Here is a 19,025-nt window from a genome sequence, read left to right as displayed (position 1 = left end):
GTGATTCCAGACTGAGACTCAAAAAAAAAAAAAAAAAAAAAAAGCAAACCGAGGCCAATAATTCTCACTGAAATCAGGCTGGATGACCCACTTTTGAGTGTAAAGGATAATCCTGGGGGCATGAGTTAAGCCAAGTTGAATTTCAACATTTCAACATTTCTATGGAAAGTATAGTATAAACAGACTACAATAGTCTGTTTATAGTTTGAGATTGATCCTGCCATTAACCGATCTATTTGTCACATGTAAAAATGTGCAACGTTGTCCAATGCAATATAGTATGATTTAAGTGCAAAATATGATGTATCAGAATCACCAAGGTAAATTGTTTGTATGTTTAAAATTTCCAAAAACAAATATGGGTCTTGGTTATTACATCTGGTGATTACATAGTTCAGTAATCTGACGTTTGGTTTTCTCCATTAGATAAACTGGCGAAAAACTATGCTTTGGATATTTTCAGACTGAAGCATGTCGAAAACTAAATTACAGAGTAATAATTTGTTTAAGGTACAGAAATACATTTATTAAGTCAGAACCTGTCTGTCGCCAGTGAGTTTCCGCTCAAATGTTTGCTTATAGTTGAATTATGTCGTTGTTGTAGAGCTAATGCAGTTCTGAATGTACATCTAATTGTGAGCTGTCACTGTATTGTTTACTACAAATTAGAGGCTAGAAGAAGGATTGGAAGTTTTAATAATCCTTGAACATTTTTCCATTGTGTCACGTTGCAACCTCAAACATTAATATAAATGCAAGCCAAATTATTGGGAATGATGTTAAGTTAAATAAATCTGTGGTTTTTTTGTTTTCATGTCCGTACCCACCTCATTTCTGTGTGACTCGTTTTTAAAATTGTTGCATATTTGAGGTGTTTCCAACAGCAATTGAGAAGCTAAAATCTTTGTAATATTTCCATATATCTATGACATTAAATCTGTGAATTTGAGCTAAAGCTTACAGGAATACTGTTAAAAGCGATGGTTTTCTCTGTTGACCTCAGCTGTGAGTGTGACATCCCACACAAGGTGTTCAAAAGAAGGAAGAACCTTGATCTGTTCACCAATGCAGAGAGCAAAGCAAGACATCCAAACAAATAGCTGTTCTGTGTTCAGAACTGGTCAGGAGAAAGAGCTTAGATCCCCCATACAGTTCTTTTCACCCACAGCTGTCCATCCACCCATAAATCTGGGTGGCTAAATGAATCATTGTTGCAGCTGAAAACCTTCTACCATAAAAGAGCTGTCCACTAGGTGAATGAAGTTTTGTGAGTGAGGGTAGACAAACAGTTTCTATGCTCACGCTTTTGTAATTTGAAGTTCCTGTCAGCAGCTGAATTGGTTGTTGGTAACTCACCAAACTCTCAGTTTGGTGAGGGCACAGTGAGGTCTGTCATTTCAGGTCACTGACCAGACATTAACTGCATACCGCTTCAATAACAAGAGTCTGCTGTGGGATTGGTTACAGGAATGTTTGCAGCTTTTCAACATCACTGTCAGTCATCATCCATTATCATTGTTGGTAACATGCAGGGTTCCCACACTGTCTGGAAAGTCTAGAAAACCTGAAGTTAGGTATTTTCCTGGACTGCATAATGAAATAAAAAAATAGTATTTCCATAGCTTATACCCTATCCCTCCATCCATCCATCCATCCATCCATCATCCATCCATCCATCCATCCATCCATCCATCCATTCATCCATTCATCCATCCATCATCTTCCATGCAGTCTGTAGTTTTTTTTACATATTCCATAAATAAAGACCAGACTCTGCAGAAATGTCTGCCATACATTCAGATTGTTTGTATTCGCATACTACAATAGATTAGAAAAAGACAAAAAAGAGTGAAATTTGTAGGGTCACACGAGGTAAAACGATTCATTTTAACTCATGTAACCCTCGTGTGAGGATGCAAATGAGAGTTGCAGATGTGCAAACAAAAGACATGATGAAAATGTAAACTAATTTAGACCCTAGATAAGAATAGGCTTTCAGTTTTTGAGCTCATCCTTATTAACAACAGTTGTAAATATTTGATCTCACCAAGGTATTCAGTCACCACCGTGTTCATGGCCTCATGCCATCATGGGTGGTCCCTGGCTGTTAATAGATTTAAAAAGCCCATGCAGGTCTGTGGACTCCTGCAGATGACATGAAAGAAAATGTTCTTCTGCTAAACAGCCTGTATGTTGGGGTTAGGACTGGATGAATAGGTGCAGGTTAAGATTAGGTCCACTGAATAAATGGATCTTAGTGAACATTTTGTTACTGTTGCTTAAATTTGAGGATTAAGATGTTTTAATTTCCCAATAATTGATGTTAGCCCCCTGAAACATTGGTGTGGGGGCCTAAGTTCATCACACTCTTAACATCAAAGATAATCTGAGTCCTGTGTGAAAAAGTAATTGGCCCGTGAGCCTTACAGCTGGTGGTGCCACGCTTGCCACACAACAAATGCCATCGACCGTCTGCAATAACTAGTGAAGTTGGAATTTTGTCCCACTCTTTGCTGAATTGTTTAAATGCAGCCACATTGGAAGGTTTCAGAGTATGAATGGCCTGCATAAGGTCCTTCCACAACAGCTCAAGACTTTGACTAGGCCAATCGAAACCCCGTTTTTTAGCCATTCAGAGGAGATCTTGCTGGTTAGCCTCAGATCATTGGCCTGTCACCTTCAGCTCTAGCAGACTTGGTGTGCTAGAGCTGAAGGTGACAATTTGATGGCCAGACATTCTCCTTCTGGAGAGAGCAGAATTTATAGATCTGTCAATTACGGCAAGACCTGAAGCAGCAAAGTAGCCCCATACCATCACGCTACCACCATGTTTTACTGTAGCCGGATGTTCTTCTTCTGAAATACTGTTATGGTTTTAAGCCAGATGTAACGAGACGTACACCTTTCAAGAAGTCCCACTTTTGTCTCAACCCTCCACAAAATATTTTCCAAAACTCTGAAGCTGATCATTAGAAGCTGCAATACAACAGGAGAAAAAAGTTATTGGATCTACTTTAAGGTAAACAAGTCTGGTGCAGAGTTGTGTTCCTGTCGAAGAGAATCGATAGGAGCTGGTTTTTATTAAATCAGCACAATAAGATAACTGTTTTTAATTGACTCTTTAGTAATATTCATTTGAATCAATGGCTTTATTCTACAGTGTGTCCATCTGGAATCTGTCATTGACCAGATTTAGAGAACCATGTTTGCCATGCTTGTATTAAAAGGTTCTTTGCGATGACATCTGCCTTCCCTTTAAGTCAGAGAAAACGCCTGGATGAGGCCACGGATTGGCAGACTTGTATAACCGGACATAGTTGGACAGTTACTCTTCTGTTTTTGTCCTTTTATTGTCTTTTTGTGTGGATTTTGGCCACAGCTGTGTTTTTCTTTGTGAACCAGACATTCAACACTGCCTGAGCGGTCTGTTTGCAGTCCACTAACACAAAACTGAGATTAGTGCTGAGAGAACCAAAGAGAACTGAATTATCAACACATTTTGAGTTTTTGCACGTCTTTTTACCAAAACTGTAGCTAAAGCTGTGACCTTCTCTTTCAGATATGTGCGGTGTGCTTGGAGGAGTTCAAACAGAAGGATGAGCTGGGGATCTGTCCATGCAAACATGCCTTTCATCGGAAGTAAGTTAGAGCTTTTGTCGATAAGTGTGCTGTCATGCTAAAGTAGACATATAAAGTCAAAGACAGATTTTCTTCACAAAAAAGGGTGAAATGTAAAATTTTACAGTAGATAAATCTAAAACAGATCATGATGGATTAGTTAGGCTAACTTTAACCCACATCTCCCTTCCTGTTTTACCATTTCAACTGAGTTGTTTACATCAGACTAACCCTTTGACCTAGTTTTCCTCCCAGAGTGGGAAGGAGTTGGGCCCATAAACTGCTGTTAATGTGTTTGAAAGTGAAGGAATACATTTTTACACAGAAAGCATGTAAAACTATTCATTTTTGGTCATTTTTTAAGTGAAAAAAGCAATAAACCACACAATATCTACACCTGATTGATGAATTCAGTGCATTTAAATAATTTGCCAAGTTCTCAGCTTGACTCTTACTTAACTAACTTAGGGGGGAAAGACTTAACTCGTACCCAAGTAGTCTGTTGATCGGTAAAAGCAACAACCAGTATCTCGAGTTAATTGTGAAAACCTTTGAAATATAGTGCTGCGAATAAGTATTTGCCCCCTTGAAGGTTTTCATTTGTTTTTGCTTTTATTGTCACACTTAAGTGTTCCAGATAATTAATCTAATTTTAACAGCAGACAAAGATAACCTGAGTGAATACAAAAAAGCAGGTTCCACATCATGGTTTAATTTATTTAGAGAAAACAGCTAACAAACACAATTCGTTAAATTTCACAGGCCCGATTTCTGCCAAAGCAGTAGAATCAAGATATCACTTAAATAGAACCTGACGGACAACATGAAGCAGGCTAAAAAGCTCAAATAGCAAAGTGACAAGAAAATTCAAGAGCAGACATCTGTCAGTCTGGACAGTGTTGTGCCTCTTTTGCATTCATGGCTCGAATTCACTCCAGTCCACCTCGCTCTACCCGGCACGGAACGTTTTTGTTTCCATTGAAGCCCCACCTCTAGCCGTCAACAACGTGTGCTGTGCAAAGAAAAATAAACACTCACTGTCGCATCATCATGTCCTCGTTATGTCCTCTTAAAACAGTGAGGTTGAGGAGTCCAGACCACCCTCCCGTCCACAACTAGCGGCACGAAGGACATTGTGGTCCTTAATATTTTTGTAGTCACTCTTGGGTTTTTTGAGCTTTTCCCAGCACTGTGGTGTTCGGTAAAATCCGTGGCTTGAGATTCTCTGCGCTACCTCGGCTGATTTGACCTGTTAATACTTGACAACCCTCTAATTCAGCTGAATGACAACAAGTCTGCAAAGAAGACCGAAACAGGAATTAGGTTTAGGGGGTAATTACTTTTTCACGTAGGGCCTGGTTTCTCTAGAGTGTCTTTGAGGACGCACATTTGGTTATCAAACCTCAAATTCGCCACCAGAACATTTTCCTACCCTCCTCATATATTAAAACTACTTTGCATTAAACAAATAATGGGGATCTAAACTTTGCAATAGATTGTCACACATTCCCCTGCAGAGACACAGCCCTACATGCTGAGAGGTGGAGAAAACAGCCGATGGCCTCCCAGAGACCTGATGGGTCTTTTATGGGTCAAACAAATATTTGTTGTGTGTATTTAGCACATTTGTAATTGCAAAATTAAAAGATCCCACATTCAGGGTCATTTCACATAGCGACTTTTTAATGTTTGTCAAATGATTGAGCAATAAATTATGACCCAGTGTATATGTGATATTTTGTTTCTACTGATTGTCTGCTTGTTGCTCAGCTGACTCTGTGATGTAAGCTGTTTTGTTGTAGGGTTTCTGTTGATGTTTGATGTTTTAAACAGCACATACTCACAAGGCCACAGAAGGACATCTTTGTGACCTCCATCATATGTTTGTGTATCTTTTCTAATCTTATTAGATTATGATGCCAGTGTTAGCCTCACATCAGACATATGGGAGGGTCCAGTTTATCTCTGCCCAGGGTTGCACAGCCTGCAAGGTTTAAAGTTTTATTTTACAGATAAATATAGTTAAAAGGGATTCCCCATTTAGGATTTTTTTTTTCCCAATACCAGAGTCCCAATCTGATACATTGTTAAAGTTAGTAATTGAAAGCTCTTTAACTCACAAAGGCTGGTCCTGGGGTACAATTTGCTGCATGTCTTCCCATCTTCTGTGTCTGCCAATGTCTTGCCTGATTAATACGAAAGCTCACTGCCACTAGTGACAAACATCCTTAAAGAAACACGCCAATAGATGGTTGTTTCCAAACCTTTCAGCCTTCAGTTTCACTCAATAAGAGTGGAAGGTACCGATGATCCCGGGTATCTGTTGAGAATACCAGCATTACTTGTATGTAAATAAAATTTAATAACAAAATAAACAACATACACAAAATCTGTTGGTTTTTTTTTTCTGCTGTGGTATTTATTTTATAGAAATTATATCTTCCCATAGTGTTTTTATTTAGCTTGATTTTGGAAGATGATCTGAAGACTCCTCACACATTGTATCGTAACCCCAAGCTTAGGAACCACAGGTCTACATTATCATTGCGATCCTGTCCGCCATAACGGACTCAACACTGACACTCAGGACTCTACAGTCTTACGTCTCAGTTTCTTATTTAGTTTTTTTGACAATGAAAATGTTGTTTAGGGCTGCGCAATATTGGGAAAACATCACAATTAACAGCATGCTTGACAATTGAAGTGAATACATCAGTTGTGAATAACTCACGTTTTCCACTCCTTTTTTGCCTCCACCTCTCCCCTTGAGCTTTAGCATCCTGGCTACTAAAATCAGGTGTGTGGAAAAAAGGCAGTGACTGTCCATCCAACTGGGAAAATATATTGTTGGTGAGCAGAGTTTAAATGCAGAGCCTTAAAATGTAACAACCTAAGATATGTTGGTTTCAGGCTGTTCTTTGCGATTGCGTTATTGCACACATTGAAAATATGACTGCGATTCAATACATTGTGTCCAGACTGGACTTTCTGTAAAACACAGCTGTCCTGCTCAGTTTTCTTAACTCAGTTAAGAAAACTTCAATAATATTCAGTCACTTACACACTTTTATCTTCCCAAGCCTTCTTATAATTGCTGACCTGATTTGTGCATGTTTCTCCTGGTAACGAGCTCCAAGTCATTAAGGTTGGAAAGCCTCCTTACCATCACCCCAATGTTTAGCTACCTCCACGGATTCTCCATCAGTTGTTGCTCCAGTTAATCATGTGTGGACAAAATGTTGTTCTTGCCATGTTTCATAAAGTAAGCACTTTACTATGAGCAATTAAAAAAATTAAATGACACCACATCCTATGCTTGGCATCACATTGAGACATATCTAATGATCAGGTAATCTGAGTATTATAAAATAATATTGCACCTCTACAAGTCAAGGCTTGCTAAGCAGGCATTGTTTTAGAAGCTAAAATAGTGACTTATATTAATATATACATTTCCTTCCTTATCAGTGTTACAGAGCCGCTACAGAGCACTGTTTACTAAAACCAGCCGCCACAGAGACAGTTTCTTCCCCCAGGCTGTTTCTCTGTTGAACATTCAATAGAGTACAAAACAACAGCATACAGGTGTTGCAAATGCACCTTTTTATTTATATATGTGTATATTTGTATATTGTAAATTTGTATATTCTGTAATGCAAAAACAAAACCAGAGAGCAAAGTGTACCGGAGTCAAATTCCTTGTTTGTATGTACGAACTTGGCAATAAAGCTGATTCTGATTCTGATTTAATGTCCTAACTATTCTCCTGCCTTAAATGGGCATGATTTTGTTTCTTCCTAACTTTTTGTTTCTGTTGAATGAATCGTCGGTAAATTCCAGCCTCTTCCGGGCTTTCTAAAAAGCTTACATGTCTTCAGAATCAGAATCAGAAAAGCTTTATTGCCAAGTACGTTTTTGGACATACAAGGAATTTGTTTTGGCGTAGTCGGTGCAATACAATACAAATTAAACAGTATAAACATATCTACAATATAATATAAATATATGTGCATAGTTTTAAGTGAGTGAGAGTAAATATAGAGCAGTATAAGATGCAAGAGCAATACAACAGTGCAGGTGATCATTGTGCAAGTAAAGCAGTGCAAGTAAAGCAGGAGTCCAAGCTGAGCGTTAATGTAACGCATAGAGTTACAGGTTACAGGTGTCCTGTCAGCAAAAAAAGGGGGGGTGTGGGGGAAAGGGAGAGTGTCAGGGTGGTTTCCGGGCTTTGTTAACCAGGCTGGTGGCAGATGGGAAAAAAACTGTTCTTGTGGCGTGAGGTTTTGGTCCGGATGGACCGCAGCCTCCTGCCAGAGGGGAGAGTCTCAAAGAGTCTGTGACCGGGGTGGGAGGGATCAGCCAGAATCTTCCCTGCCCGCTTCAGGGTCCTGGAGGTGTACAGTTCCTGGAGCGACAGTAGACTGCAGCCAATCACCTTCTCAGCAGACCTAATGACACGCTGCAGCCTGCCCTTATCCTTGGCTGTAGCAGCGGCGTACCAGATGGCGATAGAGGAGGTGAGGATGGACTCAATGATGGCTGTGTAGAAGTGCACCATCATAGTCTTTGGCAGGTTGAATTTCTTCAGCTGCCGCAGGAAGAACATCCTCTGCTGGGCTTTCTTGATGAGGGAGCTGATGTTTGGCTCCCACTTGAGATCCTGGGAGATGATGGTTCCCAGGAAGCGGAAAGATTCCACAGTGTCAATTGTGGAGTCACAGAGGGTGATGGGGGCAGGTGGGGCTGGGTTCTGCCTGAAGTTCACAACCATCTCCACTGTCTTTAGAGCGTTGAGCTCAAGGCTGTTCTGGCTGCACCAGTCCAACAGATGGTCCACCTCCCATCTGTACGCAGACTCATCACCATCAGAGATGAGTCCGATCAGGGTGGTGTCGTCCGCAAACTTCAGAAGCTTGACAGACTGGTGACTGGAGGTGCAGCTGTTGGTGTACAGGGAGAAGAGCAGAGGAGAGAGAATACAGCCTTGGGGGGAACCGGTGCTGATGGTCAGGGAGTCAGAGACGTGCTTCCCCAGCCTCACGCGCTGCTTCCTGTCAGACAGGAAGTCAGTGATCCACCTGCAGGTGGAGTCGGGCACACTCAGCTGGGAGAGCTTCTCCTGTAGCAGAACTGGGACGATGGTGTTGAAGGCAGAGCTGAAATCCACAAACAGGATCCTGGCGTAGGTTCCTGTGGAGTCCAGGTGCCGGAGGATGAAGTGAAGGGCTAGGTTGACTGCATCATCTACAGACCTGTTGGCTCTGTAGGCAAACTGCAGGGGGTCAAGGAGGGGGTCGGTGATGTCTTTTAGGTGTGAGAGCACAAGGCGCTCAAAGGACTTCATCACCACAGAGGTCAGGGCGACGGGTCTGAAGTCATTAAGCCCTGTGGTCCTTGGCTTCTTGGGAACAGGGACGATGGTGGAGGACTTGAAGCAGGCTGGCACATGACATGTCTCCAGTGAGGTGTTAAAAATGTCTGTGAAGACTGGAGACAGCTGATCAGCGCAGTGCTTCAGGCTGGCTGGTGAGACAGAATCCGGACCAGCAGCTTTCCGGGGGTTCTGTCTCCTGAAGAGTTTGTTGACGTCCCTCTCCTGGATGGAAAGAGCCGTCCTCGGCGTGGGTAGGGGGCTGGTGGGGGGGGACCTTCAGGGTGGGGGTTGGAGGTGCCAAGGCCCCTCTTGAGGTTGGAGAGATGGGGGTGGTGGATTATGGCTGCAGCTGTTGGGGGGCGTCGTGGGAGATGGTTGCAGGACTGTCCCTTTGTCTTTCAAAGCGGCAGTAGAACTCGTTCAGGTCGTTGGCGAGGCGTCGGTCGTTGATGGAGTGGGGGGCTTTCGGCTTGTAGTTGGTGATTTGCTTGAGCCCTTTCCAGACAGACGCAGAGTCGTTGGCTGAGAACTGGTTTTGGAGCTTCTCAGAGTACAGTCGTTTGGCCTCTTTCACTGCCTTGCCAAACTTGTACTTTGCCTCTCTGTATATGTCTTTGTCCCCACTCCTGAAGGCCTCTTCCTTATCCAGTCTTAACCTTCTGAGTTTAGCTGTGAACCAGGGTTTGTCGTTGTTGTAACTCACCCTGGTGTATGATGGTACACAGCTGTCCTCACAGAAGCTGATGTAGGAAGTCACAGCCTCTGTGTACTTGTTTCATTGTTCAGTTTTATTATTAACATATAAAGGTGTATCTAATCTAAGGACTAGCTTTGGGTTATTTCTGCCCAGTCAGTAAGAGCTCAGGGGATCTTTTGTAGTGCCAGCGAAAAAAAGTTTAAAAGTTAAAAATCTTTTTTTTTTTCAGGAAAATGTTGACAGATGTAGGAAAATTCAGTATTTTAGCACATTTGAGGATCAAATAAACCCAAATTAAATAAAGTATTAGACTTTTAAAACATATTCTGGCTCCTTTATCTTTTCCCCAGGTGCCTCATTAAGTGGTTGGAGGTGAGGAAAGTGTGCCCGCTGTGCAACATGCCCGTCTTACAGCTCGCCCAGCAGGCCGGCACCACGGAGCCTCCCATGCCCGTCCATCAGCCCCTGCCCGGCGCCGAGAACCTGGTGTAGCGGACGCTGAGCCTCACTCGGAAAGTACCCGGCGGACACACAAAGAACCCCACATCCCAACGCTCGCACTCACCTTAAACAGGTACACTATGGTGGGAGTGAGTGAACTGACAGAAACTGGAGTAACTGCGCAGAAACTCACAAACTGAATCTGCTGCCGTCGTCATCTCTTTTATTTTTGCATCGGTTACAAAAGAGAGAAAAATGATTTCCTTAACGTCAGCACTGAGTTGCTGGTAATCAGCAGTTTTCTTTTTATTTTACTTTTTTTTTTTACTTCATGGACAATGAAGCTGATCTAGAAGAAGTTTCCTTATGTCACTTTTTCATAACCAAAGCGCTTTTCTGGAGGCCACCAGCAAAAGACGGGGAAGAAGAAAACGCAAAAGCCAAGAACTTCACTAAAGATATTGATTTTTTTGTATTGTTTAAAAAGCACTTTATAAGAAGGCAAACCTTTATTGCTTAGGCCTAAGGTCATGTGTTATATTTTATTTTTTTTCCCTTCATTTCTGTGTACAAAGCAGAAAAACAGGTTTTAAAACATTACAAATATACTTATATCTCAAAAGGACAATAAATCGGAAACAGTTTTGTCTGTTTAAATGTGAAAAGTTTGATCGTGTTACCCATCACCCAGGCATTACTCCGACTAATCAGGTTGTTTCCAACAAAATTAAATCTAGATTTCAAGTCACAAATGTGAAGTCTAAACTGTTTCAAAGAAGAAATGCTTCTAGCTTTTTCATTGCTCTTTTCCTGCATTAATGTAATCAGATTACGGTTCGTATATTTCACAGATGAAAGCAGGAGACTTCTAAGTAAAACTGTGACAGTCGCCTCATAGATCCTGCTACAAGGTGATCCACGGATCACTTTCTGGAACACATCGGTTTGATATCTTCCCTCAAAATGTGCTGCAACTTTAGTTATATTATCGCTCTCACCACAGAGGTGTAAATCTATTTATTGTTACTTCTTTTCTGTATTTGTTTTTATTTATCATCTTTTTTTGGGGGTGGTGGGGGTGGGGGGTACTGCTGCATTTAGTAGAGCAGCCCAGTGAATTGGTACCGGCGTATCGAGTACTGCCCTCGGCGTGTAATCAGCACATCCTTTTAGTGGACGCACATACATGCACATGCAGGAGCAGCTGGAGCTGACCCTCCTTTCTTTCAGCTACACTGCCATAGTCAGTGGTCAGCAGGTTGGAGTAAAACAACGTTTTCATTCATGCAAACACACAACACAGTTTATCCCCCTTTTTTTTTGCTTTTTCTCTGTGGTATTCTGGTGCTTTCGACGCCACGACACACACCCCACTTCATCGGTACAACATGCTTTTGTTTAGTGCAACACGTACTTCAGCTCTGAGCTGTGCTTGTGTGGATTCTTTTTGTCCTCTTGTTAGCTGCATTTGGTGAACCAGTTGAAAGGCCTTACTGTGGACCCCCCCCCCCCGTAACATTGGTGAGATAGAATAGTTCATTGAGGTTTGGGAATGAAATGTTTTGTGGATCTGACTGAGTTATCTTTGGGATTTAGATAATTTAGTGAGCATTTTTAACTGATGGTGCTTAAAGGACTCAACCACAAGATAATGGGTGATGTGAAATCAACATTTTTGCAACCTTTAGATCTGATAATAATAATGTGGGACACTGTTTGTGCTGTGATTAAGGCAAATGATATGTTCTGCATCTTGTGGTCATCTATTATTAGGCCATAGTCATAGTGCAGTTGTCTGTTTCTTAGAAATTACCACTCAGTAACATTTCATTCCCATATACCAGCAATTTGTGGTTATGACTGAATTATCTCTTTTGCACACCCAAGTAACTTGTGGCCACACAGTGATATGTTTCCCACCGATGTTACTGGGAATGCGATGAACCTAAGATAAGTTGGAGACAGGCTGTCAAACATTAGGTTCAAATGCCCAATCTGTGTAATTTGGATGGAAATTAACATTTTTCTTCTACAAAAGGAGCTTACTAATATTAACATTAGGCTATGTTGGTATCAGAAATCATGATACCACTGTGGTCTTCATAACCCGTGATCATTTCCATGTTTTTACAAATAATAATCTGAAAAGTGAAGCCTGCATTTGGATTCAGCCCCACCCGACTCAGTAATTTGCAGACCCACCTTTCTCTGCAGGAGTAGTTGCAAGTGTTAAGGGTCTATTTCTACCATCTAAAGACAGATATTTTCTTCATTGCAAAATCCCTCAAGCTCGAGCATTTGTGAGTGTTAATTTTCAAGTCTGGGCTTTGACTGGGTCATTCTAACACTCAACTATGCTTTTATTTAAACCATGGCACCGTAGCTCTGGCTGACACTCGCATTGGTTGTCCTGCTGGAAGGTGAACCTCCACACCAGCTTCAAGTCTTTTTCAGCCTCCAGCAAGTTTTTGTACAGTTTTGCCCTGCATGTAGCTCCATCCATCTTCCCATCAACTCTGACCAGTCTTCCTGTTCATGTTGAAGAAAGGCATCCCCATAGCATGATGCTGCCACCACCATATTTACACAGTGTGAGTGTTACTTTTCCAACTTGGATTTTGAATAAAGCCAAAAAGGTTCAATGTTGGTCATATCTAACCTACATTAATTATGGGGTTTCAGAGTATAGGGGGCTGAAAATAAATGCATACCACACTTTTTCTATCATTTCTATCAGAGTTATGTACTACTTTGTGTTCATCTATTTCAGAAAGTCCCAATCGAAAACTGCGGTGGTAAATTTAATATGGTATGAATACTGTTGCATGTTGCCATCTCTTCTAGAAATCACTGATTGTGTCTTCAACATCGTCTTTGTTCTGTTATCCTTTGCCACAAAGGATTGCTTTCAACAAGTGACTCTGGCTTTAGGTTAGAAAAGCATTGTTACTCTGACCTCTGCTGAATGTTTCATCACTGCTGAGTGTTAGCCAGCATACAGAGGAGTGGACCCTTGGCAGATGAAAAATATCGGCTGTTAAATGAAAGCGAAAGCAGAGTTCATTTACGGTACTGCGGTCCAATACTCTGGGATTGTTAATTGAACATTAAACTATTAACACTAGCCCTAACCCTAAATTCACTGAGAATTGTTGTACCCACATTAGCCTTAGTTGAACAATAACTGTTAATAACAAAGAAAGATGTGTTGAATTACATATGTGGTGAACAAAATAACTAAGGCCTTCTTTTAGCTTGGTGTGTGTGACGTGTTTTGGATATGAAGAGGCTGGGACTGTTAATGTTGCAGTGTGAGGGAGCAGATCTTCCATCTTATCCATACAGCCTCACTCTCGTCCATTCTAACTCAAGTCTGAAAGCTTTGTTTACTGATCTGTCTCTGGATTTCACAGAAGGAAATGTTTACTGTGAATGCACGCTGCTTAGCAAACATTTTCTCCCACCATTGCTTAAATGCAAGATATTATGTATTCCTGCACAAATAACAGAAGCAACGTTCCTTCATCTAAACCCCACGGCAGCTGACGCTCGCTGCCATTCGACCATCTTTATTGTCGTTTTTTTCCACACAAGCTTCCCTGTTTCCCTCCCGTCCGCCGCCCTGATCGCACCGGTGTTGCCAAGTCGACATGAAATGTTAGGAGTTAAACGTTTTAGCCAACAAGGAAAGAAGCTTCTGTATTTGAGATGAAAGCAGAGAGAGATTGTTTGAAGCCAGGAATAGAATGGGGCTGATGAGTGCAGTAAAAATGTCTTCCCACTGCTGATGTCATCCGTGACGTCAGCCTTGCCTCTGACTGAGCTGTTTATAAATAGACACCCAGTCAGGAACACCCTTAGATATGAAAAATTTACAGATAACCAGAGAAGAAAGGGACTTATTGATCATGACGTGCTGTTTTATGGCAGATAATATTCATTTTGATAGAAGAAGAAGAAAACCAGTAAAATATTCTTTGCTGCTTGAGAGTTTCATTATGTTTTCCATGGTTGGTTTTAGCAACCAGTCCATTTCGGGTTTTAATCTCTTATCACTGCCTTGTTGAAGTGAACCCGACTTGTTGGTATTGTGTATTTATTCCTCTGTAGCTCCTACAAACTCACAAATAACTGCCTCTTCCTTTTTCTCCAAACAAGCTTTTTCACATTTTCCCTCAGATTCTCCCCACTCTTCTTCTCCTTTTTTTTTTAACACTGATTATGTTTGTGACCTCTCACAGACATTGTTTGTAAAGCTAAGAATTCTGCAGCAGAATTTTTTTTGGAGACAATATGCTGTACAGTATTTGTAAGCTCTATTTTTGTATATTGCGCTTTTGAAAAAAAAAAAATTGAAATAATATGGGTTTTGTTTTTCTAGTTTTTGCTAATTTTCTGTTTATTCATTTAAGAAAATGTTGCATGTGACTGACTTGAACTGTAAATAAAAATTCCAAATTTCGGAAAAAAATGTCTGTTTTTATTTCTAGCATAGTTAATTTTCGAATTAAAAAAATGTCAAAAGATGAATAAAATAATGTTTATAGTATTTTAGTTACACATGAAGTCTGTTCAAACATAATATTGGCTCACCGCTAGAAATGTATCTATGTGAAGAGAGCTTTAAAGTCAGAGTAATGCCGCCCCCTTGTGTTTAAATGATGCAAGTTTCCTTTTTAAAATGTAGGCTTTTAAATCATACTTCAGAAATTCTACATATAATTTAATGAATTATTGTTTTATAATTCAATTCAGTTTATTTATATAGTGCCAATTCACAACACATGTTGTCTCAAGGCACTTCACAAAAGTCAGGTAAATACATTCCATTTAAACAAATTATATTTGTTATATAATTATCCACAATCTAATAAAAAATCCAGATATTCTATTATCCAATCCTCTGTGTGTATATTGAGATGAATGCTTCTACATAGCCCAAGTATGGTTTCCATTTCTCCCTAAACAGTGTTGTTGAGATGACATACTTCGTAAACCTTTTTTAAAACGCCTACATTGAGTAACCGTGTTTGACAAAGAGATTATGCGGGAGGAAATTTCAGAATGCCAAATTAATTTCCTGATGTGCAGAAATCTTCAGTCTTAGACCACGTCATGTATGAAGAGAAGCCAGTTTTACTGGTTACACACCTGTATTGCACAATTTCGTGGTGTAATTTAAGGATTATACACTCACAAGCCAATTTATTAGGTACGCCTGTTTGATTCTGTAACACAAGTGGTGAATCAATCTTATAGCAGGAACTCAAAGAATTTCAACACCTACGTAGATCTGGTGAAGACGACTTACTGAAGTTCGTACTGAGGATCAGAATGGGGAAGAAAGGTGATTTCAGGGATGCTAAACCAGTAGAAGATCAAACTGGGTGCCTCTCCTGCCAACTAAAAACAGGAAACCGAGGATCGTCAAAACTGGACAATAACAGACGTGAAAAGTGCTGCCTGTTAGGTCAGAATATGTGGAAACCACACAAAAGCTGGGACCCATCATGCTTCGTATTAACAGTTCAGGCTACTGGTGGAGGTCACACACTGTGGAGTCTTTAGTACCAACTGAGTATCATTTAAAACCCACAGCCTGAGTTTTGTTGCTGGCTGTGTTCATCTCTTTAAGACCAGAATGTACCCATCTTCTGATGGGTCCCAACAGCAGGATGATGCACCAGGTTACAAAGCTCAGATAGCTTTCTTAAACATGTCAATGAGTTCTCTGTACTCCAGTGGCCTCCACATGCATCAAATCGTAATCCAACATAGCACTCAACAGGATGTGGTGGAACTGGAGATCTGACATCTGCAGAAACTGTGATGTCATATCGATTTGGACATAAATCTCAGAGGAATATTTTTGACACCTTGCTGAATCTACGGCATGTAGAATTAAGGTATTAGCAAAGATTAACCAATAACGTGGCCAGTGAGTGTATATTTTATCCTTGCTATTTAAAACCAGTTCATAAGTTCATTGGTAAAAACCCAAACCGTTGTAGTCAAGTTGACTCTTAGCAGATCTGTGTTTGGAAGCAACACCTCCTCATAGGAAGAATAAAGTCTTAACTTGATCGGATCAAAGATCTCCAAAGACAACATGTAGACTATCTTCTAAACGTGAAATTTATTTTTCAGTTTTTAAGTTAAATCTTGCTTAACATTTTTTTGCACTTTGCTTGGGATGTTCTGCTTCTGTGGCTTCTGCAGCAGAGCCAGAGTGTCTCGCTTCTCAACTCTCCTGAGCTGTTTCTTCTTCATCCTCTTGATCTTTGCCGTGTTCCGGATCTGCCGAACAAAAGAGAGGAGCAGTTTTACACGTATCTATTTGTCATCTTTTTTTCCCTCTGAATGATCAGAGCGAAAAATAATAATAATAAAAAAAACATCATAAAAGCACTTTTATGAGCATTGATCATACCCCTTAATATTTTTTACATTTTTCGCATTATAATTTCAATCGATTTTACAAGAATTTGAAATGATAGGCCAACAAACAGTTGTACAGTGGAGGAAAAGGGATTTTATTTATTTTTTCAATCTGACCACTATGACATCAGCTCCTATAACCTGATGTCCCTAAATAAAATCCTGTGCAAGGACTTCTTTTCAGATGTTACCTAATTAACAAAGCCCACTTGTGTGTAATTCACTCTCAGTATAAACCCTGCCGTTCTGTGAAGGCCTCAGAGGTTTGTTAGAGAACATTAGTGAACAAACAGCATCACGAAGACGAAGGAACACAAGAGACAGAAGTTACGGAAAAGCTTAAAGCTGAGTTATGTTATAAAACAATATCCCTTACAGGGCTCTGTCCAATCCATCCTATGAAAATACAGTATGGCACAGCCGCAACCCTACCCAGACATGGCTGTCCATTTAAACTGACCGGCCTGGCTTGAAGAGTATTGATCATAAAAGAAGCCAACTCTGGAGGAGCTGCAAAGAGCTCAGGTGGGAGAATCTGTCGACATGACTACTATTAGCAATGCCCTCCACAAAGCTGAATTTGTGGCAGAGTGTTCTTCAGCAGCTGTGGGGAAGATAGATGGAGCTAAATATGGGACAATCCTGGAAGAAAACCTGTTAACGGCTGCCAACGACTGGATGCTAGGATGGAGGTTCGGCTTCCAGGAGAACAACCCCGAGCATACCGCCAGAGCTATAATTAATATGTGCTCTCCATCCAATCTCCCTCAGGTTACTTTGCAAAGAAGGCTGTGTAAAAATCTCAGTCACTAGATGTGCAAAAGCCAGTAGAAACACCCCCCCAAAAGACTTAAAGCTGTAACTGCAGTAGAAGGTGGATCTACAAAGTATTGACTCCGGACTCAGACAAATGCATGCCACACTTTTCAAAATTGTTTGTGTGAAAACATGAAATATGAATAACGATCATTCCACTCTGCAAATATGTGCAAAAAACAATTCAAATACGTTGAATTTGTGGTTGTAATGTAGGACATATAGTGAGAAATGAATCCTTCCGTAAGGCCGATCAAACCTGAAAGGTTAACTTCTATGTAACCGTGGAACGTTTTAGACATACCACTTGTACAATCTCAGCTTTTCGTTCGTTCTCTGCACGCCGTTTCAGGTTTTCCTCTCGTCTTTTCCTCTTTTCCTAAAAGACAAAGAACGGCCTGTTAGACATGCAGCTGCATGAACATCACTTTGTTCCAGCACATCTGCATCACATCACCTCCTTCTTCTGAGCTTTCTCCTCCTTCAGCCTCACTGTGTACTGTTTCACAAGGTCCTTTTCCCGCTTGGCCTGCATCTTCTTCTCCCAGGAGGAGCACAGTGGTTTGTCTCGGACCAACGCAGAGAACCTAGAGGATGCAAACATCAGGGTAAACTACAGGTGAGTAGAGTTATGAGAAAGCAGTTTAATTACGGATAGATTGACTGTTTTCTTGATAAATATGATCTGATGTCTGATTTCAGCAGCATTTACATGAAGACACAGATTAAAAATAAGACTTTGCTGGTCAGAGATCATCAGATTAGTGCATCTACGGAGGATATTGAAGGCAGATCCCACCTCTGCTTGTTTCGGTCCTTCCATACTCTTCCTGACTTCGGTTTTCCCAGAGGAACCACCGGGATCTGTTTGGCACTTGGAGCCAGGTGAGGTTTCTTCTTGGGAATACAATCTGAACCTACAGGAGCTGTCTCTGCCGCTGCACATTTGGACATCTGATGCTCTCCTCCACCCTCAGGTTTATCTGTCTCCGCCGCTGCTACCTGGGCCGGTGGGTCAGAGGGCACCGTGGGTTCTACTGGTTGAACGGGCTCTGGCTCTGTAGATACGCTGGATTCCTCCAGAGTTGGTCTCTCTGGTTCCTGCTCCTTATGTTCGGGGGTTTGTTCTTCCACAGTCGGCGACAGCTCCTGGAGGACGGACCTCCTGGTCCTTCTGCTGGAAGTTTTCACCGGGGTTTTGGAGTCTAGCAGCCCGGCAGGAGGGCGCACTGTACGGCCGCTGCGGGTCCGCCTGCTCTCCACTGGAGGATCCTCGACCTGTTCCTCTGCTGAGGTGTTTTCCTCCGATCTGGCCTTGGCTCTCTTTGGCATGTTTCTTAATAAAACAGACAATACAGCATTACGTTAACTCCTAGACCCACGTGTGACTACTGCCAGTCTTGTGTATACTGTTATTTCCGGTTTTGACGTAGAAGACAGCTGTTCTTTGTCGCCAACTATTGGTGGGAGGGATGAACTGCAGTATAGAATAGAATAGAATAGAATAGAATAGAATAGAATAGAATAGAATAGAATAGAATAGAAACACCCTTTAAACCCTCTAAACTGATCTTGAGCTATTTTACGAATACAAATAAAAAAACGTCAGTCTCTAGTCACTGGTTTGGAAAGTTCAAAGGG

At 41.2% G+C, this 19,025-nt stretch overlaps 2 protein-coding genes across 3 annotated transcripts in view; one reads left to right on the top strand and one right to left on the bottom strand.

The window, feature by feature from the left end:
• Positions 1-14,601, top strand: part of rnf24 (ring finger protein 24) — a 40,302-nt gene extending 25,701 nt beyond the window's left edge. For both annotated transcript variants that reach the window (XM_047365164.1, XM_047365165.1), the window contains exons 5-6: positions 3,560-3,639; positions 10,040-14,601. In XM_047365164.1, the coding sequence (XP_047221120.1) occupies positions 3,560-3,639; positions 10,040-10,181 (222 nt within the window). In that variant the 3' untranslated portion in view covers positions 10,182-14,601. The remainder of the gene's footprint in view (positions 1-3,559; positions 3,640-10,039) is intronic.
• A 1,646-nt stretch (positions 14,602-16,247) lies between these two features.
• Positions 16,248-18,816, bottom strand: ccdc86 (coiled-coil domain containing 86). Its single transcript, XM_047366015.1, has 4 exons — positions 18,184-18,816; positions 17,842-17,971; positions 17,689-17,763; positions 16,248-16,427 (listed from the first exon to the last, which is right to left on the bottom strand). The coding sequence occupies exons 1-4, from the start codon at positions 18,714-18,716 to the stop codon at positions 16,281-16,283; spliced, it is 885 nt and encodes a 294-aa protein (XP_047221971.1). The 5' UTR covers positions 18,717-18,816; the 3' UTR covers positions 16,248-16,280.
• Between the last annotated feature and the right edge of the window lie 209 nt (positions 18,817-19,025).

The sequence above is a fragment of the Girardinichthys multiradiatus genome, chromosome 5 (assembly GCF_021462225.1).
Source record: "Girardinichthys multiradiatus isolate DD_20200921_A chromosome 5, DD_fGirMul_XY1, whole genome shotgun sequence".
NCBI classification, from domain to species: Eukaryota; Metazoa; Chordata; class Actinopteri; order Cyprinodontiformes; family Goodeidae; genus Girardinichthys; species Girardinichthys multiradiatus.
Note: the sequence above shows the minus strand (reverse complement) of the source record. Positions and strands in the feature narration are given on the sequence as shown.

Bases quoted from the DNA above. Each gene is read 5' to 3' on its own strand.
- ccdc86 (XM_047366015.1), bottom strand. From the start codon at position 18,716: ATGCCAAAGAGAGCCAAGGCCAGATCGGAGGAAAACACCTCAGCAGAG. The intron at 17,972-18,183 runs GTGGGATCTGCC...TGCATCCTCTAG, and splicing joins AAGGACCGAAACAAGCAGAG to GTTCTCTGCGTTGGTCCGAG. The intron at 16,428-17,688 runs GTATGTCTAAAA...TTTGTTCGGCAG, and splicing joins AAGCTGAGATTGTACAAGTG to ATCCGGAACACGGCAAAGAT.